Source organism: Artemia franciscana, chromosome 9 (assembly GCF_032884065.1).
Source record: "Artemia franciscana chromosome 9, ASM3288406v1, whole genome shotgun sequence".
NCBI classification, from domain to species: domain Eukaryota; kingdom Metazoa; phylum Arthropoda; class Branchiopoda; order Anostraca; family Artemiidae; genus Artemia; species Artemia franciscana.
The window spans coordinates 392,493-417,100 of record NC_088871.1 but is presented as its reverse complement, the minus strand read 5'-3'; the positions used below and the strand labels follow the sequence as shown (position 1 = coordinate 417,100).

The following is a 24,608-nucleotide window of genomic DNA, read 5'->3' as shown; positions in this document are numbered from 1 at the left end:
ATGAAAACGCATACTAGGATATCTCGACCACGTATACATCGATCCTCATCAGCAGTAATACTAAAGCAATAAAATTAAAACTAGCATATTTATACAGAACAAAATAATTATTTCCGGTTCATTCACTAGATTTATCTGAGAGAGATGAATAATTGTGCTCATCAACAGTCTTGAGTTGTAAATTTTCTTCTTTGATAACCACAAACTGTAAGCAAGGGGCGACTCCCTCAATACTGACCGAAACTTTAAAAAACGGAATTTTAATATCAGTAGATACATCAAAAGAATCAAATTATAATGCTGATTCAAAATATGTATAATTCATCTTGTTTAGTGTTATCCATCAAAAGTTACGAGCCTGGGAAGATTTGCCTCCAAAAATTCAATGAATCTTAATAATAATCAAAACATAATATTCAGCGTATCAGAGGACCCTACTGTAGAGGTTTCAAGCTCCTATAAATGTGGAATAATATAAATAATGCAATAAATGCAAAAATGTGGAATAGTTCTTTTTATGCCAGAAGACCGATCACAGATGCATGGTCCTAGAAGATTAGAAAAGGGTGCATTTGAACGTAAATTAAAGTTTCTAGTGTCCTTTTTAAGTGACAAAAAATTGGAGGGCAACAAGACCCCTCCCACACTCATTTTTCCCCAAAGGCTATCTTAAATCTTAAGATAGCCATTTTGTTCAGCATGATCAAAAAATCTAATAACTATGTCTTTGAGGATGAGTTAATCACCACAGTCCTCGGGAGAAGGGCTGATAGTTATGGATTTTGCCCATTGTTTATGTATAGTATTAGTTATTGGGAAGCATACAGACGTTTTCAAAGGGATTTTTTCTAGTTGGGGTAGGAGCGTCAGTGGAGGGAGTTACCTGAGAGGATATTTCCATGGACGAAGTTTTCATGGGGGAAGGGACATTTTTATCAAGCGGGCGTCAGATTTCCAAGCATTATTTAAATTAAAAATATCAGAAATTAAATGTAAAAAAACAAGTTTTTTCAACTGAAAACAAGGAGCAACATTAAAAACTCAAAACGAACCGAAGTTGTTACGTATATGAGGGGGTTCAACTTCTAGTCAATACCTCACTCTTTAAGCTAAAGTTTTTTTTTGTGATTTGTGATTCAGGGGTCATTCTTAAAGAATTGGAACAAAATTCGAACTATAGCGTAAAGAGCGGGGAATTGACTAGGGGGCAAACCCCCTCATATACGTAACAATTTCTGTTCGTTTTAAGTTTTAATGTTGCTCTTTACTACTAGTTGAAAAAACTTGATTTTTTTTATTTTATCGCAAACAGAGTGGCGAATATGTTTTGTGTGTATGCTATGATGCCTTTTCATAAAATCCCATAGCGAAGGCAAAAAACTGGACGCCATACAGGCTCTATCCCAAAGAAAAGCGTAAAAAGACGGGAGAGAAAGAAGGCTCAGTTGAGAAGAAGAGATAGAAAAGGGAAGAAATGGGACAGAAAAGGGAGGACAAAATAATAACTTTCATTCTGTTCCCATTCTTTTACTCTTTACATGTTACCTACTATTGAAATCCACGTCTTTCCAAATTATATGCAACTTCAGGCACGTAGATAAACTTTTTTTTAATAACTAGAATGCTAGAATCCGTTGTCTATTATATTTGAAGGAAAATTTTGTTACTTTTCAAAAAAAACTATTTGACCACATTTTGGGAGCGACAACTGAATTTCCACTGCACAGTACGGGAGATGCAGCGCTTAGTAACTAGATTTTTCATTCAAATGTGTGTTTTTTCATCAGACTTTGTCTAATAAACAATCATTTGCCTATAGACTTTAAAGATATTAGTCTCTCGAAGACTTTTCTGTCACTATTGTATTTTTACTATTTTATACACAATAAGAGCATGGTCGTAATTTTTTTTCAGCATCCCATCCTAGCAAAAGTAAAACAATCAAGTAATTCTCTTTATTATTTTATTCGCAGCTTAATCTTATGATTATAATTACACCTGATCAATAAATTTATTCATTGTTCGGATTATAATAAGAGTAATAACAATTACATAATAATAGAGCAATTTAACTTTCTTTGTCTGAATGTTCTTTTCATCCTGAGAAAAAAGTATATACTCTTTGTAACCACAAAGGGCCAGTCACCTTAAATTGGTGTTTATGTTGAAAAGTCAAAAAAAAGAAAGAAAAAAAAAAGTTTGACACATCTTTGTTCCGTTCGGTAGTTTCTTGAAAATTAGTTTTCAGCACCTATTGTAGAACAGCGCCACAACACATCCATGACGGATTTATGAGCAATCTTGAATTCTTGAAAGAAAGATTCCAGGTCACTAACAACGAAGCAAATGCACTTATGCCAGCTGGGTTGAATTTTTACCTGCAATATGTATTTTATCACTAAATTCTATTTGAAGGCTGCAAGTTTATTTAATTATTTTTGTCGTTTTTTATCGTTTTCTTCAGTTATCCAACTTTATAGAATAATAAAGAATATAATATAGAATAATTTTTACCTGCAATATGTATTTGATCACTATATTCTATTTGAAGGCTGCAAGTTTTTTAAATTATTTTTGTCGTTTTTTATCGTTTTCTCGAGTTATCCAACTTTATAGAATAATAAAGAATATAATATAGAATAATTTTTACCTGCAATATGTATTTGATCACTAAATTCTATTTGAAGGCTGCAAGTTTTTTTAATTATTTTTGTCGTTTTTTATCGTTTTCTTCAGTTATCCAACTTTGTAGAATAATAAAGAATATAATTTAGAATAATTTTTACCTGCAATATGTATTTGATCACCAAATTCTATTTGAAGACTGCAAGTTTTTTAAAATTATTTTTTTCGTTTTTTATCGTCTTCAGTTATACAACTTTATAGAATAATCGATATTGGCTATCAGTCAATTGAGTTCCACGAAAGAATAGGTGTCAGCAAGAATTTTACCACTATGAGAGGGAGCAATCCCGAAATAATTTTCGCGGGAGTGGGCAAAATTTGAAGCTGCTCTTACCTAGGGCATGTCTTATGTGATTTAATATTGCAGTTGAAATGGCGAAATTGCAATTTTTTGCATTGCTTTTGACAAAAAACAAAACAGACTGTTAGACACGTTCTTCCTAGTAATTAAATAAAAAAACAGTTTTTTTAAAACTGAAAGTAATGAGCAATAATAAAACATCAAACGAACAGAGATTACTCCGTATATGAAAGGGGCTGTTCCCTCCTCAACGCCTCACTCTTTACGCTGAAGTGTGATTCTTTCTCTCAACTCTACTTTTTAAAACAGTAAAAAACTTTAGCTTAAAGAACGAGGCGTTGAGGAGGGAACAACCCTTTCATACGCGGAGTAATTTGTGTTCATTTTAAGTTTTAATATCGCTCCTTACTTTCAGTTAAAAAAACTTGTTTTTTTTTATTTAATTTCTAAACGTTATTGAATTAATGCATGTTTTGATTTTGTCTCTCCGCACATGAATAATTAAAATAAAATTTGAACATTAATTTATTTTTATGGCTAAATGGCTTTCTCATAGTTATTATCGGACGATTTTGAGAAAAAAGGAGCGAGGGAGTGTGCCTAGTTACCCTCCAATTTTTTGGTTATTTAAAAGGCAACTAAAACTTTAAATTTTTTGCGAACATTTTACTGGTAAAAATATACGTAACTTACGAATTAACTTACGTAACGAACTTCAATATCCGTATGTTTGTATCACGTATTTGAAGGGGTTCCCCGTCAATACCTCGCTCTTTACACTAAAACTTAAATGTTGTCCCGATTCCTTAAGAGTGACCCCTGAATCACTTTAGCGTAAAGATCGTGGTATTAGGAGGAGGTCAACCCCTCATATGCGTGATAATTTCTGTTCATTTAAAGTTTTAATGAGGTTCCTTACTTTCAGTTGGAAAAACTTTTTCATATTTATTTTTTCATTGTTCTTTAAAAAAGTGCTAAGAAATCCTTCGCCCAATTCATGGAAATTTTCTTTCCCCATGACAAATTCCTCCATGGAAAGATTCCCCCGCATAACCCCCTCCCCTAAACCCCTCTTTCAGCCGAAAAAATCACCCTGAAAGCGTCTGTACATTTCCCAATAACCATTACTATATGTAAACACTGGTCAAGGTTTGTGACTTGCAGCCCCCCCCCCACGGGGACTGTGGGGAAGTAAGTCGTCCCCAAAGACATAGTTATTGCGTTTTTCGGCTATGCTAAATAAAATGGCTATCTCAGAATATTGATCCAGTGACTTTGGGAAAAATATGAGCGTGAAAGAGGGCCTAGGTGCCCTCCAATATTTTGGTCACTTAAAAATGGAACTGGAACTTTTAATTTCCAGAACGAGCCCTCTCACGACATTCTAGGACCACTGGAACGATACGATCACCCCTGAAAAAACAAACAAAAAACGAACAAACAAATAAACACTTATCCGTGATATGTCTTGTGGCAAAAAATGCAAAATTCCACATTTTTGTAGACAGGAGCTTGAAACTTCTACTGTAGGGTTTTCTGATACGCTGAATCGGAAGGTGTAATTTTTGTTAAGGTTCTCTGACTTTTAAGGAGTTTTTCCCACTATTTTCTAAAATAAGGCAAATTTTCTCAGGCTCGTAACTTTAGATGGGCAAGTATAAACTTAACGAAATTTGTATATTTAAAATCAGCATTAAAATGCAATTCTTTTGATGTAACTATTGTTATAAAAATTTAGTTTTTTAGAGTTTTGGTTACTATTGAGCCGGGTCGCTCCTTGCTATAGTTTGTTACCGCGAACTGTTTGATTGGGTAATTATTTGCGACTTGGTATTCTGCAGGTAGAGGAGGGAACTTCTGCCTAGTTTATTTTATCCTCCCCCTGTGAATGTAACAAAGTGTTTGATGGATACTTACAAAAAATCAAACCTTGATTTTGCCAAAATCGGAAAGAATTTCGGACCCTCTGGGATTTAAGCAGTACCGCGTTATGGCGCTTTCATGCTTCACCATAGAACCGTTCAAACTAGCGTTACATAAAACTTTAAGCCACGTTATGTAGTCTTATAGACAATTTTCTCCGTGCCATAGGTAGTACCAGGTAAACTCATGCTCTGCCTAGAATTTTGTATCATGTCAGTTTATTTTCTGCTACGGAAATGTCAATATATTAGCAACTAAAAGGATTTGGTGGATGAATAATTATTTTAATCTGAAAATAAATCAGTAACTTTTCCTAGAAAGCCTTTGCACGCTTGATCAGAGCTTGAATCTTAATTTCATATTTTTTATTTTGACTGCTTCACTTATGATGATTGTGTTGATTAGGATGATCATTTTGATGGCTTTATGGGCCTTTGTGCTATTCTAACGTAGAAGGACTTGCTTTAGTCTGAAAGCCTATGTTTAAGTCTAAAAGCCTATGTTCAACCGTAGTGTCACTTAACCAATCAGTATAGAAAATTACAGAGGTAGTGTGAAAGCCGCGTTAGTGCATTGGTTAATTAATAACTGATTGGGCACTTAAAGCAATAGTTGGGAAATTACCAAATATATTATAAAGCCATTAAGTAACTAAGCCATTATTATACTGTTAGCTGCAAATTAGCCACTATTGAGCCATTTCATTTGGTTGAAGGTGGCTCCGAAAACCCGCAAGGCATACAAACTCTATAAATACGAAGGCTGAGAGCCTCTTCCAATATATGAGAGCCAATCATATCAGAGACAAATACTTAAGACCATGCAGAAGCTTAAAATCGTTTTGTGAGCCTCAGCATCGATTGACCGTCAAAAAGACTAAGGGTCCATTATCAAATTCTCCTAGAGAACTGGCCATCGCCGAGAGCTGTCGAGAATTTGTAATTTGACTACGAAATTTGACAAAAAAGACATTAAATGTTTATGTCTCTTTTTATTGATTAGCTTATCAATCAAAACCAATGACACCACAGGGAACTTCCCGAGCAGCCAAATCACTCAAATGATAATCCATTTGAGCTGACTTTTAGCATTTTCCAAGCAGATTCCTGAATTAAAGAAAAAAAAATCCTGCTCCTAATCCTAACTTTCTGATGATGGAACTTTCACGAAAACTGACTTTCTCTATCACCGGCATCAAACGTGAGAAGTTAAATGTTTTTATCTAAGATTTCCGGTAAGTAAGCGTTAGCTGCTAGTTTTCTGTCATTGCTTCGGATCTCTTACCCTAACTCTACAAGTTATAACAAGACCGCCCAATCACGTCTAAACAGTTTGGCCTCACAAATCGAAAGGTTAAAAAAGACGAGATAAGGTGATTTTTTAATGTAGTGATTCCCCTGAAGAGACCATAGAAATACAATCTGACCAATTTTTGCATTAATCAATCAGAAGTTCTTGCATTTACTAGTCCGTACTAGTTAAGGCTTTATCCACACTTTGCTTTTTCAAAAAGATATACTTTTGTGAACTACTAGTTCGCACTTTAAGCTATTCAAGTTAACTTTAATCCATTGATTCCGAGAACTAGTAAAGTATTCCATTTACCCCTTTGAAACCAAACCTGTTTATTGTAATCGAAGATCTTATATTAGTCTATATGTCGATGAAATTACATTACAAATGGCTATATAACTGAGATTTACTGTGAATGGCAAGTTCAATAAAGAAAGTACTGAGAATATTTATTTATTTTTCCCGCTGAAGATTAATAGTACAATATAGAAAATTTGACTTCGATACCGTTTGGAAACCAAGTCAAACGGCTTATTAAGTTACCAGCAAGGGTTGCCATCCATGGTTATTTAGCCTTATTTCTAGTGACTTTTTAGATTGCCTAGATTTAGATTTAGACTGCCTTTTTAGATTGCCAGTTCGTTACAGTTCGTGGTAACGAACTGTAGTAAGGAGCGACCCAGCTCAATAGTAACCAAAACTCTAAAAAATGGATTTTGATACCAATAGCTAAATCAGAAGAATTGCATTTAAATGCTGATTTTAAATATATAAGTTTCATCAAGTTTAGTTTTAACCAGCAAAAGTTACGAGCCTCAGAAAATTTGCCTTATTTTAGAAAATAGGGGGAAACAACCCCTAAAAGTCATAGAATCTTAACAAAAATCACACCATCAGATTCAGCGTATCAGAGAACCGAATTGTAGAAGTTTCAAGCTCCTGTATACAAAAATGTGGAATTTTTTATTTTTTGCTTTTGCCAGAAGGCAGATCACGGATGCGTGTTTATATGTTTGTTTTTTGTTTTTCGTTGTTTTTGTGTGTTTTTTTTTCCCAGGGGTGATCGTATTGACCCAGTGGTCCTAGAATCTTGTGAGAGGACTCATTCTAACAGAAATGAAAAGATCTAGTGCCGTTTTTCAGTGACCAAAAACATTGGAGGGCACCTAGGCCCCCTCCCACGCTAATTATTTTCCCAAAGTCACCGGATCAAAATTCTGCCATTTTATAGCCATTTTATTCAGCGTAATTGAAAAACCTTATAACTGTGTCTTTGGGGACGACTTGCTCCCTCACAGTCCCCGTAGGAGGGGCTACAAGTTACAAACTTTGACCAGTGCTTACATATGGTAATGGTTATTTGGAAGTGTAAAGACGTTTTCAGGTTTTTTTTTTGGTTGGAGGGGGGGGGGTTGAAAAGAGGGAGATATGTTAGGAGAACTTTCATTGGAGGAGTTTATCATGGGGGAAGAAAATTTCCATGAAGGGAGCGCAGGATTTTCTAGCATTATTAAAAAAAACAATAAAAAATAGATATGAAAAAGTTTTTTCAGCTGAAAGTAAGGAGCAGAATTAAAACCACTTATAACGAACAAAAATTATTACGCATATGATGGGCTCACCTTCTCCTAATACCTCGCTCTTTATGCTAAAGTATTTTTAGTAATTTCAACTATTTATTCTACGGCTTTTGTGATTCAGTGGTCATTCTTAAGAAATTGGGACAAAATTTAAGCTTTAGCGTAAAAAGCGAGGTACTGACGAGGGGGTGGATCCCCTCATATACGTAATAAAAACATGAGAATACAGAAGTTTGTTACGTAAACTAATTTATAAGTTACTTGTACCTTTTACAAATAAAAACATTGGTAAAAAGTTTAAAGTTCTAGTTGCCTTTCTAAGTAACCAAAAAACCGGAGGGCAACTTGGCCTCCTCCCCCACTCCTTTTTTTCTCAAAATCGTTCGATCAAAACTATGAGAAAGCCATTTAGCCAAAAAAATAAATATGCAAATTCCGTTTTAATTATTCGTCTGCGGAGAGCCAAAATCAAAACATGTATTGATTCAAAGACGTTCAGAAATTAAATAGAAAAAACAAGTTTTTTTACGGAAAGTAAGGAGCGGCATTAAAACTTAAAAGAACAGAAATTACTTCGTATATGAAAGGGGCTGCTTCCTCATCGACATCCGCTCTTTACGCTAAAGTTTTTTACTGTTTGAAAAAGTAGAGTTAAGAGAAAGAATCAAACTTTAAAGTAAAGAGCGAGGACTTGATGAGGAAGCAGCCCCTTTCACATACAAAGTAATTTCTGTTCGTTTTAAGTTTTATGTCGCTCCTTACTTTCCGTTAAAAAAACTTGTTTTCTTATTTAATAAATCTAAAGGATACAAAGTTTTGTATATACAAATTTTATTAACAAAAGCAAATTTACAAAGCATTATTAAGACACAGGAAAAGCAATTAAAACTCAACAACAGAAAAAACTAAACCTGGAATGAAACATGACATGGGATAAAATATAAAGCAAAAACAACAGGTGGGAGTCTTGGCAACCAATTCCATAGAGAGGGTTGATATTAGAGGTAAATTTAAGCCCACGAAAATTACTCCCTTTCTTCAACTGAGTGTTAGATTTCATTCCCCCTCAGTCAAAAAATTCTTTTAAAACCTCTCAGCTTAACTTTAAAATCTTGAAAATGTTAATCCAAACAGTTCACGCCACCGAGACAATATGTGGCTAGCCCAGTCTAGCAACCAATTCCAGAGGGGGGGGGATTGCTATTATAGATAAATTCAAACTTCATTAGGAGTTATTTCTGAGGAGTCTTAATGGAGATCCCTCATTTCTTTGACTGGGTGTTAGATATCAGTCACCCCACCACCGAAAAAATTATTTAACACCTCCCGCCTTGACTTTAAACTATATAATATGTTATTCCAAGCATTTCACACCACTCTGCCACAATATGACTAACCCTCTGGTACCCCCTCATCATTCCCAAGACGTTTTCCAGATATTTTTATGATAAAATATGATTTAAATACATTGATTCTTGTTTTTCAAGCCAGCCCTCCTTGATACACCATATCAATTCACACCACCGTGCCACACTAAGGCTGGCCCCTTGGCAACCCCTCATCATTTCTAAGACATTTTCCAGATATTTTTATTTATCTATTTTATTTTAGAGATATTTATTATAAAAAACATGCATTAAACCCATTAAGTCATGTTTTTCGCAAGCCAATCCTCCGTGATAAACCATGTCAATTCACGCCACCGTGTCACACTCTAACTGGCCCTCTGGAATCCTCATCATTTTTTATATTTTCCAAATATTATCTTGTTAAAAATCATGAGTTAAATCTATTGCATTATGTTTTCGCAAGCCACCCTTCCTTGCATTTTATATATAGCTCTTAAGTTTTTAACATCGCTCCTTACCTTTAGCAGAACGTTTCATATACTGAAATATGTTTTGTCTTTTAATTTTACATTTCCTTATTGTTTAAAAAGTACATAGAATTTAAATTATTTCTTCAATGAATCTGCCCCTTGACATTCCTAAGGCATTCTCAGATATTTTGTGGCGAAAATGTCCAATGGCCAAGAAATGTTTAAAATATATACCATAAAATACGCTTCATTATAAGCAAATCCTAGGTACAAAAAGACTTTTGGACCCTTAATTTAGGCGGTAATGGTCCGGGGTAAAGTATCACCGGGATCAAATTGTCTTGGGGAGTTTGCTTTGAGAGAGAGCTGGATATGCCGGCATTGTTTAAAAAAATCAGAAATTAAATAAAAACAAGTTTTTTCGACTGAAAATAAGTAGCAACATTACAACCTAAACCGAACAGATACATTTACGTATTAAGAGGGTTGCTCCCTCCTTAGTACCTTTTACGCTAAAGTTTGACTTTTTGTCCCAGTTCTTTAAGAAAAACTTTAAACACAAGGGTTGTTGAATTAGAACAAGAACAGGCTTTTTAAAAGTGCTAAAAACTTTAGCACGAAGAGAAGTGTTGAGGAGGGAGTAATCCCCATGACACATAATAATTTCTGTTCGTTTTAAGCTGTAATGTTTTTCCTTACTTTCAGTTTTTTGTTTATTTTTTAATCCAGACAGCGAGTATTGCAAAAGACTGTAACTTCACGCTTTTAAAGTGTGTCCCAAGCTTTAGATCCCATAGGGGCTCAAAGCGACAATACTTATGCTGATACAAATTTAAAAAATGTTTGAGCCCTATTCCTTCCTTAACACAAGAGTTAAAGCTCCTGTGCCCCTGTCAATACTCCCAAAATGATTTCCCTAAATCCATAAGTCATTGCCAGGATACTGCAGACACTCTATTTTAATGACCATAGGACGCATAATGTCCTATGGTTTATTATCGCGCTCCTTCACCGTGGAAAAATGGTTTCTTGGGGTTCCATAGTCAGAAACTTTAAGACAGATCAGAGACAAGAATTTCTTAGTAGCACCCCTTTTCCAATAACCCGCCAAGAGTGCTGAATTTTGTTTTTTAAATATAGGCAAAACAGTTTTCAGCGTATATTATTGCAACGACCCTTCCTAAGGAAATGTTTGTGTATATGTGTGTCAGTTCTTGCAAAGATCCTAATAGAATATGCCGAAATTGGTCTAATTGGATTTTCACAAAATAAATACTTCGTTTTGGTGAGGAAGTAAGTTAGATTTTTGACGAGGAAGTAGGTAGGACCTACGACTCTTTTTGATTACTGGTTGCTCCTTGATCAAAGACCGATCTAAGGCTTTCTTAGGAAACAAAAGAAAAAAAAATCATGTTGCAAATCTAAGTTCTGGATAAATACAGAAAGCATGAACGATCCAGACATAGGTGAGAAAGTGCCAAAACGCCCTTTCAACATCGACAGCAAGACAGAGTGATTGAAGTCTCATGAGACAGAATTGTAAGAGAAGGAATGAGCCACTATAAATGGGGTTTTTAACGGAACTACAAAAGATAGAGAAAAACAGGGGGACCTGAGGGACAGACAGAGATAAGATAGAGAAATTCCTAGTCAAAGGATAAGATTTTAAATTAGCTAAATTATGTTCTGAGGTTTTTTACTGAGTCAACCAATAACCTAAATTTAGAAAGGATATCTTTAAATGATTGTCACCCAAATTTAAACATTGCACAAAGATATATACCTGGCTTTATAATGGCAATACTTTTTTCTTTGGTTGGATTTTTGAAGCCCCCTTCAACCTTCAAAATAAGTTGAATAGGATACTGACTTCAGCATCAGCATACATTGCTGATTTTTGTTCACATTTTAAGAAGAAGAAATAAAATTATTACGAATTTGGACCAAAGTAGTTTTTTTGACTACTTTGGTAATTAAAAAAACTTGTTTTTTTTGGAATAGTTGTTCAGCACTTAAATATTATATTCGCGGCACAGTCTACATATATGGTGTGTTTTAGTTTCCACAGCAATTATCTGTCAGCGTTCCAAAAATTCTCTTTAAAAGAGTGAAAAACTCAAGTCAACAGATAAAATTATTTGCTGCACTAGGGTTGCTCAAACAGTAATTTATGTTTTGAAGATAAAAGTAAGGAACGCCTGGATTTTTCCCGACTCAATCAAAAAGCAAAACAGTTTAAGTGCTTAAATACCCACTTACTAACAGCATAATGCTGACTACGTTGCAATTTTTCTAGTGATTTTTCATGACTCATTACAGTGAAGTTTTCTTGAAGATTTAAAATGTCCCTGTTTTAACGACTTTCTTCATAGATTTTTTCAACATTTATTGTGCTTCTTCATCAGGGCCATCGAGAGGCTGGTCTTCGCTATTATAAAAGAAGGTATCTTATTGCTATTTTTGCATCTTCTGAAATTGAGGACTTTGGGAAGGAATTATTATAATAAAATATACCGAAGGGATCTATAACGGTTTTTACAAAATAACTTCGTTTCGGTGAGAAACTAAGTTATATTTTTGACGAGGAAAGTAGATAGGACCTGTGATGCCCTTTGATGACTGGATGCTCCTTGATCAAACACAGATCTAAGGTTGTTTTTTTTAGGACACAAAAGAAAAAAGCTTTCCTCATATTGCAAATCCAAGTTCTGGATATATACTGAAAGCATGAAAGATCCAGACACAGGAAAGAAAGCGCTAAAACGCTCTTTGAACACCGACAGCAAAACAAAGTGATTGAAGTCCCTTGAGACAAAAATTATAAGAGAAGAGAATGAGCCACTGTAAACGGCGATATTTAACGAAACTACAAAAGAGAGAGAAAAACAGGGGGATGTGAGAGACAGATAGAGATATGGTAGAAGAATTCCTAGTCAAAAGATAAGAATTTTAAATTTGCTAGATTGTGTTCTGAGGTTTTTCCTTGAGTCAAACAATAACCTAAATGGGGAAAGGAAATCTTTAAAATGATTGTCGCCCAAATTTGAAACTGCACGAAGATGGTATACCTGGCTTTAAAATGGCGATACCGTTTTTTTCTTTGGTTGAATTTTTGGAGCTCCCTTCCTCTTTAAAAATAAGTTGAATAGGATCCTGACTTTGGCATCGGCATACATTGGTGATTTTTTGTACGCTTATTTAAGAAGATGAAAAAAGTTATTACGAACTTGGACCAAAGTAGTTCTGTATAGTTTACCTTGGAAGTCTCTTATTTTGAATCATTTTAAGACTGGCCATAACCGAAATTGTTTTGGCGTGTTTATCTCTCTGACAGCTCGTAAAAGAGCACTGGCATTTCTCTCCTAATTGACAAGAGTTGAACCATCTGATTTCTGAACACACAGAGAATTTTTCCGAATCTGACGTAATAAGCTGAAGTCACAACACAGAGAGATAAATAGAGCTCAAATTGTGTATTGTCCCACAAAACAACTTTAACAATCAGTAATTAGAATTTTTTATGTAATTTTTCTATTACCATTATGATTACATCGCCCGTCAAGAATACAATTTATAAAAGACAACGTACAGGATGAAAGGATATAACGAAGCGCATTTACATAGAATATTATACTGATATTAGAAGTAATATTAAAAGAAATAGTAGCACAATAATTTAATATAAATGAAGTTACTTAAAACAAATCAGCAGCTTATCAATTGTATGGTTTGTGCGTGCATGCTGCCAAACGATAAGAGGAAAAAAACGAAAAAAATTACGATATATGGAATTGTATGAAATAAAAGAAACTATCTTCTTTTTTAATTAAAGAATTGGGGGTGGTACCATGTGCCAAATTATTGTTAACACTTAAAACACATAAGAAATACTTAAGCAAATCTTAAACAAAATACTTGAAACAAATCCGCATCTTATCAATTTTAGGGTTTGTGTGGGCATGCTGCTAAACGATGAAAGGAAAAAAAATATGAAATATAGAATTGAAACTAATTTTCTTCTGACTTAGAGAATTGTGAGGACATGCTGCTAAACGATGAAAGAAAAAAACCAAAAAACTATAATATATAGAATTCAATGAAATAAATGAAACTAATTTCTTGTTAAATTCAAGAATTAGGGAGGGAAACATGTGCAAAATTAAACATAAACAAACACTCAAACACTTTACAACTTACGATTTGGAACGACATAACGATTAAGTTTTATTCATAAGGTTTGATTGGAAGTTTTAAGACAGTTGACACCACTACTCAATAGGAAAAAACCCTCCAGGACGAAAGTGATTGCTTTGTGATTGTATGATGCGTGTTAAGCACCAATATATTTTTATATAATATAGCGTGTCAGCCTATTGAGTGCGGGGATGTGTGGATTTCCTAGCGGATTACTACTGACGTCGGATCAGACTCCGACGACCAAAGAAAGTGTGACATTGTTGGCTATATGTGGATAATACGTTTTCGATCTCATAGTACAAAATGTACTTCACCGTTTGCACAAAAACGCTCGTCAGGTTGTACTCTCGGTGGCTTGTACTATGAATAGAAATAATTGAATCTTTCACACCACAGGGATCATGGCAAAATCCACATTCCTAGTCCTTTCACATCGTCTATTCCCTTGATTTGTTCCTGCCGACTTTTGTCAGCAGCCACCAACGCCAAAGGTGTGGAGGAGGGAGGGGGCCATCTTGAGCGTTACTAGGGAATTTTCCAAGAAGGTAGAGATAAGAGTTATCAGGAATTTGGTTTTATCGACGTTTAATTTAAAGTAGTTGGTCGTATATTTCTTTTTTATGCATTAAATCTTTGTGAAAATGAACCGTAAGTAAAGAGTGACTCGTGCTAATAGTATACAGAACCCCTAAAAAAGGAATTTTTATACCAATAAGTACACTAGTAAAATCTAGTTTGATGGTGATTCCTAATATATACGATGGATTTAGTTTCAAGTACCCAACAAAAGCTATGATGCTTAATTCGGTCTGTGTTACATTTGCCTGAATGTGGTTTTGAATTATTAGCAATAAATAGTTTCTGAAGGTGGTCCGAAAAGCTTGTCATAGTGTAAGCATTACAAACAATTGTCTTGGCCTTCAACACCACTTCCCTGCCATTATTACTTCTGTTGACTTGGATTACAGTAATTTTGATGTAGATCATTTTTTTAATAAAGCAAATTGCTTTTAACAATAAGGGATAAATTATTCAAATAATTAAAATATGTTTATTTAAGAAAAAAGAAAAAAAAAGGTTCGAATTTAGTCTGTATCACATTTGACTGATTGTGGTATTCTGGCCCTGAAAGTAAATAATCTCTGAAAGGGGCAGAGAAAAATTGTCACAGCACCAACATTACGCATAATTTACCTCACCATAGGCAGTAATACCCTTCTGTCATCACTTTTATGAATCCATCCAAAGATGGTTTACATAAAGACCCAAATTTAGTATGTTTTAGATTAAACTGAATATAACACACAAGCCTTGTCTAATTTTCAATAGTATTGTCTTGTCTTATTCTGGGTCCATTTCTTGTCCATTTCTGAAACTTCAAACATGATGGATTTGATCTAAATTTTTGTTAAATATATAGAACATGTTTTTGCGGTACAGAAGGCTTGTCTCAATGTTATTATTTGACACAACTTTCTTCATTAGCACCGCCGACGCGGTACAATTGTACCGTTTCTTGTTTAATTTGGTGCACCTTGTATAATGCGGTCATTTGGATGGTACAGTCTAAAATGTCAGTTACATTTCAACACAGTTTTGGGTTGTATTTGTAGGATTAAGTTTTTTTTTTCCAAATTTTTGAAACTCCTTCAGTCAAATCTTAGGGTTTTAAGCAGAAGAAAAGGGATTTTCATCGAAGCGACTCAAAAATATATCTCTGGAAACTCCAACTAATCACCACAAGTGAAATAGTACTTAAAATTGGTTTCTATGAAATTTTTAAAGAGCTTTTCATTTTATTGCAATATTTTTGAGCGTAAAACGAAATCTGACATAGAAATTCTATAATTGTTCTACAAAGAAAGAATCTTTTGGGTATAATACCATCTCAAAACTGGTAAAACCTGTCCCAAAGCTTTAGCAACGCTGGTCTTGAACCTGGTCACCAAAATACTTCCGTAAAAGCTTGAATAAAGTGTAAATTTAAAGTTTCGGAATCTTTCACTTCGTGTGTTTAAGCTATCGGTCTATGTCATCGAGTAAAACTAATTACTTAACTTGGTGAAAAGGACATGGCATAAAATCGATCCTAATAACCTTGATTTTAGTAGTACCACGCCCTATAAACTAATTTGAACGAAACAGGATACAGTCTTTTAATTTGCCTATATGATTTAATCACAGCTGGGAAATAATTTGGGAATTGGTGTCCCTTGCATAGGGGTAATGAGGCTACCTTTATGAGTTTTAAACTTTAGTTTACTATATAACTCAAGCTACTCCAATTCCATGACTCTTTTGTAGCTCCGGATAAACTTTTTTTTTCTTAGCTTCACTTCATTACTGCAGTAATGTAGACAGTAAATTACAGTCAGAAAAGATTAAACTGGATTTTGATTATTATGGAATTTCATCAAGACTCTTAATAAACTGTCTGGTTGTTAAAACACAACCGTCAATCCTAATAGTTTTTTGGTGGTTTTAACTTCCTGACTCCAATATGATTTGTCGTTAAAAACACAAAGGGTATTGTTTCCAAGTACCACCTAGGTTGATTTGAGATCTAAGCGTTTTATTTTTTCCTGATCTGTTACTGAAAACGGCTTGTGAATAGAATACATATTATTTTTGTTTATCTTTATATTATTTGTTGCGTTTGTATTTTCTGTAAATAATATTTTAGACATATTGCCATTTCATTCATAATCAAACGAAGTGAAAATATTGAAGATTGGATAAAAAAATTTATAAGACAGTGACACTTTTTAAAAAGAAAAACTAGTTTGTCTAAACAATAATAAAAGTTGAAATATTCCTAATTTATATGCAAAAGCCTTTATCATTGGGTAAAAGAGTAAAAAAATAACTAGCTTAAAAATTAACACATACATGCTTTTATTTTTGACAGATTTTTCGTTTCTTTGAAGTTCTAGTGCCCTTTTTAAGTGACTAAAAATATTGAGATCCTTACTGTGCCCATGTTTTCCCCAAAATTATCTGATCAAAACTTTGAGATTGGCATTTTGTTTAGTATAGTTGACAAATCAAACAATTATGTCTTTAGGCAATTTGCCCGTTGTTTACATATAGCATTTGCTATCTGAAAGTTTACAAGCTTTTTTTTTATGGGGGGCGGTTTCACTTGGGGTATATTTCTATAGGGAGAATCTTTCTTGAGGAAGGAAAATTTCTTGGGGGTTGAATATTCAATGACAAATATTATACTGCGGAAATTTAATTCTTAAACGAAATTCTTTTTAATTGTCTTATTCTCTTTACCAAATTTTTCACGAGGAAATGTTCCGGGGGAATTATCCTGGCTTTCTTTGGCGTGATTTTGATTTCTGGGAAATAATTTCCACGGAAGGGGGCATTTGTAGAGTTATCAAGAAAACGATTAGAGATTAAAGTCTTATTCAAATGAAAGAATTCTTTTTCAGGGTGTGTCATCTGCAAGCAACTTTACAGGAAGGGGGATTTTTAGCAAGAATAGAACTGTCTGGAGTAAATTTGATGTGGGGGTGGGTGGGTGTACTTTACGATGGATGAAACTTCCACGGACGAGTTTTCCGTGAGTGGGAAGGGTAATTCCACAGAGGGTTAGCAATATTTACCGACATTATTCGAAAAACAAACAAAATTATTCTATAAATGAACGGTTTCCCCCTCCTCAATATCTTGCTCTTTGCGCTAAAGTTCAACTATTTTTCCAAATTTTTTAAGAGCGTGTACAGAAGCACAGGGGCCTTTCAATTAGAACAGGAAGTTTTTTTTAAAGTGGTGACAGCTTTAGCATAAAGAGCAGGGCATTGAGGAGGGGGTGACCCTTCAATACAGAATAAATATGCCAAATTAATATACAAATTTTCTTTTAATTTTCCATGTACGGTGAGCCAAATTTGAACCTATATTAGTTGAAAAATGTTCAGAAATTAAATATAAAAAAGCAAGTCTCTTTAAGTGAAATTATGCAGTGGTATTAAAACTTAAAGCGAACAGAAATTATTGTGTGTAAGAAAGATGCTATCCTCTCCTCAACACGTCACTGTTTACCCTAAAATTTTTAGTGTTTTAAAAAGTAGAACTGTGACAAAGAGTCGAACTTTAGCGTAAAGAGTGATGCGTTTACGATAAGACAGCGTCTTTTAATTTCAGTTTAAAAAAAAATGTTTCTTTTATTTAATTTGAAATATAGGATTACCTCTTACTCTTACCCAATAGCCTTTATTTACTTTAGCTATGTAAACATCATTTCTTTCTTATATCACCATTGTCGTTCAAATACTCTTAAAAATAGAATAAAAAAATAGAATAATATAAAATAGAATAGGTGTGGGGTGCTCATTTTTTCACTGTCTCAATAAATTTCGAAGAGCAGCAAGATAAGTGTCCAAACTCAAAGAAGGCACGGAAACAGAAGTGGACAAGTGGGGCTCTGAAACGTGGATGCTTCGGTTAAGATATACTTCGGTTAATTATTGATGGATAGTTTTATTTAACGGAGAAAATTTTTTATTTAATATATATATATATATATATATATATATATATATATATATATATATATATATATATATATATATATATACTAGCTTCATTTGGTTCCAAAACTGTGTCGACTGACTTGTAAAGGACTGCCTGGTCTCGAATCTTGGTCAAAACAATATTGTTGATTTCGTGGACGTCTATATTTTTGGGTGCGAGAATCGCTCTTTCACTTAGCCATTTATTATTTTTACAATTTTTTAGAATATTCGGAAATACTTTTTCAATCAATTCATTTTTGGACGTCACTAAATTACAGAAATCAGCAGGTAGTTGTATACGTCCTGAAATTGAGTCTATCGTATCATAAATGTCTTTTTGTTCCGACGTTGACTTGGAAATGTTATTTTGTACATACGACAATAGATCACTCGTACTGTAACTTTGTTCACGATCCAATTCTACACACGTCGAAACAGCAGCGATACGGTTAGGTGAAGGCATTCCCAAATCCTGAAGAGGTTTGTTTGCCATACGTACGCACAAATCTTCTATAATAACTAAAGTGTAGTTATAAATTTCTGATGTAAAATCAAAAGTCATATCTGACGTCTCTAACTGTTTTCGATGGAGTATATCTTCGGACATTTTTGACTTATATTTTTCCCATAACTCTGTAGGAGCTGATGGAGAGCAAGTTGTTAAAATGATGCCAAACAATGCACGAATTTGACTTGGGGTTGACGTTTCGCACTCATGGGGAATATGGAACAACCCACTGGTTATCTACTTCGATGGTGGTACCGTTGCCATTGTAGGTTTTTCAGTCATTTTACAATTAGAAATTTTTCTTTCAACGGTCTTCTTACAATTAAAAATTTGTCTTTGAACGATATTCTTAAATACCTGTGTCCTGGTCGTCATTTATATTCCCTGTGTCCCGGTCGTCATTTGTGTCCCGGTATCCCAGTCTGTAATTTCTCTTTGAGTGTCCCGGTCGTTATTTATATTCCCTCTGTCCCGGTCGTCATTTGTGTCCCGGTCTGTAATTTCTCTTCGTTTGTTTTTTCTTTTTAGTATTTTTTAGTTTTTTACATTTTTTCTTTTTTCAGTTTTCTTTTTCTTCTTTATTTTTCAGCTTCACTAAGAAATACATATCGCTGAACCTTTGTTTTTTTAACTAAAATCTGGTAGGCATTGATGACCTTATCCAAGTCAAAATCCCAAACCCAATCATCATCGCTATCACTTTCAGTTTTGATATGTTTTGACTCTCGCTGTCCAGGTGGATCTTCATCTAACTGCGCGGTTTTGCGTTCTTTAGCCTCAAGCCTGTTTCCTTGCTGTTCTTTTGATTCCTCGGCGCGCTTTCTTTTCTGACTTTCTCTATCAGCAGCAAGTTTTTTGGCATAGACTCTTTGAGCATCTTCATCGGCTTTTGCCATTGTAAGTTCATCAGTCATTTTAAATTTAAACATTAATAGATTTCTACGTGAACATATATGTCTTAAATATCTTTAATGACGTCACCGTCATAGCAAAAATGACGACAACTAACTTCATGACGTCAGTCGACACAGAAACATGACGTCACCTGATCCACAGACAGACAGACAACTTATTTATATATATATAGATATATATATATATATATATATATATATATATATATATATATATATATATATATATATATATTATATATATATATATATATATATATATATATATATATATATATATATATATATATATGACAAGTACTTTAATTGGTTCCAAGGGGTATTTTTGCACTAGGCCACTTTTACCTTCCTTATTCTCCGTTATAACAGAAAGGATTCTTTCAAACTCTACCGTTGAATCTTGTAAAGAATTATATGTCTTATGCCTAGAAAGTATATATATATATATATATATATATATATATATACTTTCTAGACATATAATTCTTTGCAAGATTCAACGGTAGAGTTTGAAAGAATCCTTTTTGTTATAACGGAGAATAAGGAAGGTAAAAATGGCCTAGTGCAAAAATACCCCTTGGAACCAATTAAAGTCCTTGTTAGAGATGAAGATCGACTTGGTTGATGCAGTTTCCAAGCAGCACACTGAGTTGTTTCTCTCCTTGTTTCCAGGGAAATACTATCACTTATCCTATGCACTGTTTGGATTATTGGATTTCATACTGTGCCATAATTAGCAAGTTAATATCCCAACATTAAATACCTTTGGTGGCTGATATTGAAAAATAGCTACACCAAGTTTTAGATCCCGGAGAGACTGGCCGGTATACCGAAGATTCGATTTTGTGAACGCCAACTGTGCCGTTTTTGTCTATATGATGTCTTTAATTTGGCTCCGTATTAAAAATATGACTAAAAAGTATGCGTCACTATTCATTACCTTGTGTAGTATATAACCAAATTTGTTATTTACCCAGAACTGCTTGTAGAACAGGTTAAGAGGCATTGTTTCAATTTAAAATTCCAAAATATACGGACTTAAAATTTTGAAAAATTTGATTAAAATTGGACAGATTCCTGATATATAATCTTTTTCAAACTTATTTTCAAATGTGTTTGCTTTAAAATATGCAAAGCCAGGAAGCAATCAATCACTAAAATCGGAAAAAAATAATGCTTAGATGAAGTTATGTTTTAGAACCACACAACAATAATCGACCTGCGTCTATATTTAATTGACTTCTATCATGTACATGTATTTCATTTTAGGAATTAATCACCACCCTGTATATTGGATTCCTGGGTTTGATATTTACATCGTTTTTAGTATACCTAGCAGAGAAGGACACGAATGAAATGTTCGCAAACTTTGCCAACGCCTTATGGTGGGGTGTGGTAAGTTATGTTTTTTTTTTCTTCTTTTTTTCTGTTTCTATAAAGGTGCCCTCGTCTTGATGCTTAACTGGCAAAAATATCGGCGTCTACGGTAGGCACTTTAGTTTATGGTAGACTGCAGACATCGTATGTTTTAGTTACCTCTTTACGTGTTTTCTCACTTGCCACCACCAAAGGGATTCTATGGTTCTTGAAGCACAAAAAAAACTTCCAATAAGTCTGTTTCCCATTTTCAACACTGATACACGGTATATAACACTGATATCCAACTGGTATATTTTTTTGTTGACCAATAAATTTAACAAGCAGTAGCAGCAGTAGCAGTAGTAGTAGTAGTAGTAGTAGTAGTAGTAGTAGTAGTAGTAGTAGTAGTAGTAGTAGTAGTAGTAGTAGTAGTAGTAGTAGTAGTAGTAGTAGTAGTAGTAGTAGTAGTAGTAGTAGTAGTAGTAGTAGTAGTAGTAGTAGTAGTAGTAGTAGTAGTAGTAGTAGTAGTAGTAGTAGTAGTAGCAGTAGTAGTAGTAGTAGTAGTAGTAGTAGTAGTAGTAGTAGTAGTAGTAGTAGTAGTAGTAGTAGTAGTAGTACTAGTAGTAGTAGTAACAGTAGTAGTAGTAGTAGTAGTAGTAGTAGTAGTAGTAGTAGTAGTAGTAGTAGTAGTAGTAGTAGTAGTAGTAGTAATAGTAGTAGTAGTAGTAGTAGTACTAGTAGTAGTAGTAGTAGTAGTAGCACTAGTAGTAGTAGTAGTAGTAGTAGCACTAGTAGTAGTAGTAGTAGTAGTAGTAGTAGTAGTAGTAGTAATAGTAGTAGTAGTAGTAGTAGTAATAGTAGTAGTAGTAGTAATAGTAGGAGTAATAAAAGTAGTAGTAGTAGTAGTTGAAGTAGTAGTAGTAACAAAAGTAGTAGTAGTAGTAACTTGCACAAACTATTTTTTGGTCAATCGATTATCCCCTTCATCGTCCCCTGAAAGTTACAACTTAATACCCAAAACCATTCCCAAAGCGGTTTCAACACTCCCCTCAACAATCCCAAAAAGTTTCAGCTGAATGGCATTGGCCACTTTTGGACAAGAAAGGTCAAACTTGTCCCTATTTTCAAATAACAAATACCACATATACCGGATAAAAACTATTTTGAACAGAACGATTATCTCAAAATGGGGTTGGATATAGGGAAAAGGCTTGGGATTGCCACTTTTGACTCTTAGAAAGGGCACTAGAACTTCCGATTTCCAGTTGAATGAGCCCGTTCCGAAGTTTTAATGACTACTCATTTCATACGAAGTGCCATAGTGAATAAAAATTCTCAAACTAAAATATGTTTAGCAATTGATTTAGTTGCATCAAAGAAAAACAGAGGAATTACTTCCTCTGTACTCTGTTGCCTCCTCCTTAACCCCCACTCTTTACGCTAAAGTTTTTTACTGCTTTAAAAAGTAGAGTTAAGAGAAAGAGTCAAACTTAGCGTAAAGAGCGGGGGGTTAAGGAGGAAAAATATTTAAAAAATATTTGCACAAAAAATAATCTGTACGTAGTTTTTGCTAATAATTTTAAAATCATCAACTTCTTAAATTCAGGTAAAGATAAGACCCCCCTAAAAAAAAAAAATTCAATACCAATAAATATTTCAGAAGAATCAGCTTATATGCTGATTAAATAAAAAAAACAGTTTTTTAACTGAAAGTAAGGAGCGACATTAAAGCTTAAAACGAACAGAAATCGTTCCGTATATGAAAGCGGTTGTCCCCTCCTCACTGCCTCACTCTTCATGCTAGAGTTGGACTCTTTCTTAGAACTCTGTTTTTTAAGACAATAAAAAATACTTTACCGCTATACAATACTTTACCGCAAAGAGCAAGGCTTACCATCACCAGCAAGGCTTATAAAGAGCAACTTACCATCACCAAAATAATTATCATTGCCTCTATCCTCATCAAGGTCACCACAGCTACCATCAGAACCACCACCACCACTACCATCACTCTAGTCCTGGTCATCTTATTCGCTAGCTACCATTACAACTTACATGATTATTATTGTTATTACTATCATCACATCCGTTACCAATATATAGATATTGCAAACAAAAAATAATTATTCAAATCTTACCCTTTTCCTAGTGCTTAGACATAAATGAGAAAGAAATATCTTTAAAGATTCAACTAAGCTTCATTCATTCTTACTCAAACAGAGATCCATTAGTAGTCTTAAGTTTGAAGATACACACAATTATCGACCTTTCAGAAGTTACTCCTACCATTTTGTTTAAGCTACCATTAAACACCTGTAGAACAATCTCATCATTATCATACCCATTATAATCACCATCATCATTAACAGCTCCTCATCATAATAGTCATAATTTGTATCATCATTAACATCATCATTAACACCACCTCATCATAGTAATCATAAGTATTGCCATCATCATCACCTTCATCATAAACATAACTTCATCATAATAATCATAATTATAACCATCATCATCTTGATTTTTGACTTTTATTTACATAATAAACAAAAACATAAACTATTACAGATATAAATCACGACGCTAGAGAAAATTTAAATCTTGCTAGTGCATAGCGATTAACTACAAAAACATTCCTAAAGACATCCTAATATTATACATAACCTACATAAATGTCCCTAGAAGAATTCTAAACTAATTAAAATAATAATGAAAAAAGAAAAGAAGAAAAAATTAATCACCTTCTCTCAACCATCATCATTAAAAGCACTTCACCATAATAATCATAATTATTACCGTTATCATCACAATCACTTTCATTATTACTTCAAAAAGAAAACACCACCCGCTTCGTTTTTGTCAGCACCGTCTTTGAATCACTATTGTCAGTACTCCACAATCACCTCTGTCATTATTATAATATCATCAGATGTACTGCTCATCCTTACGATCATTGTTGTAGCCACTATTATCCCTTGATCATTATATGAATATTTCAAGCAAATTTTATTTCCAACCTTCTCTTTTTTCATATTTTTAACGAGAGAAATGAGACATAAGAATGGAGACGAACCTTCAATAAAGCGTGAATGATTCTTCCTCAAACAGTAGTCCATTAGCAATATTTAGTTTGGAGATAAACAGACTTATCGACCTTGTTTTCTGCTATTTTGTGTAATGTTATATAACTCTTTCAAAATGCGTTCGGACTAAATCTAGAGTATTTGAATTTTAGCCTTGGGCTTAGAAACAAGGAATAAACAGTAAAAAAAGCAGTAAACAGTAAAACAGTAAAACAGTAAAAAAGGGATTATCATAAATAGACACATTGTATTGAAATAAAAAATGTTAACGAAATTTAATCTATTTATTTTAAATCGGAATTTTTCGACATCACATGAAATATATACCAAAAATACAACGAAAAGTAAACTGGAAAAAAGAAGAATATGAAAAGTAAAAACTTCAACGGCAATAGAATATAGTCGAAAAGAAACTGTGGG

The 24,608-nt window shown here is 33.8% G+C and overlaps 1 protein-coding gene across 5 annotated transcripts in view; it reads left to right on the top strand.

Moving 5' to 3' along the window:
• The window catches only part of LOC136030850 (potassium voltage-gated channel subfamily KQT member 4-like), a 317,182-nt gene that overhangs the window by 153,256 nt on the left and 139,318 nt on the right, over nucleotides 1–24,608 (top strand). For all 5 annotated transcript variants that reach the window (XM_065709896.1, XM_065709898.1, XM_065709895.1 and 2 more), the window contains one exon: nucleotides 21,016–21,141. In XM_065709896.1, the coding sequence (XP_065565968.1) occupies nucleotides 21,016–21,141 (126 nt within the window). The remainder of the gene's footprint in view (nucleotides 1–21,015; nucleotides 21,142–24,608) is intronic.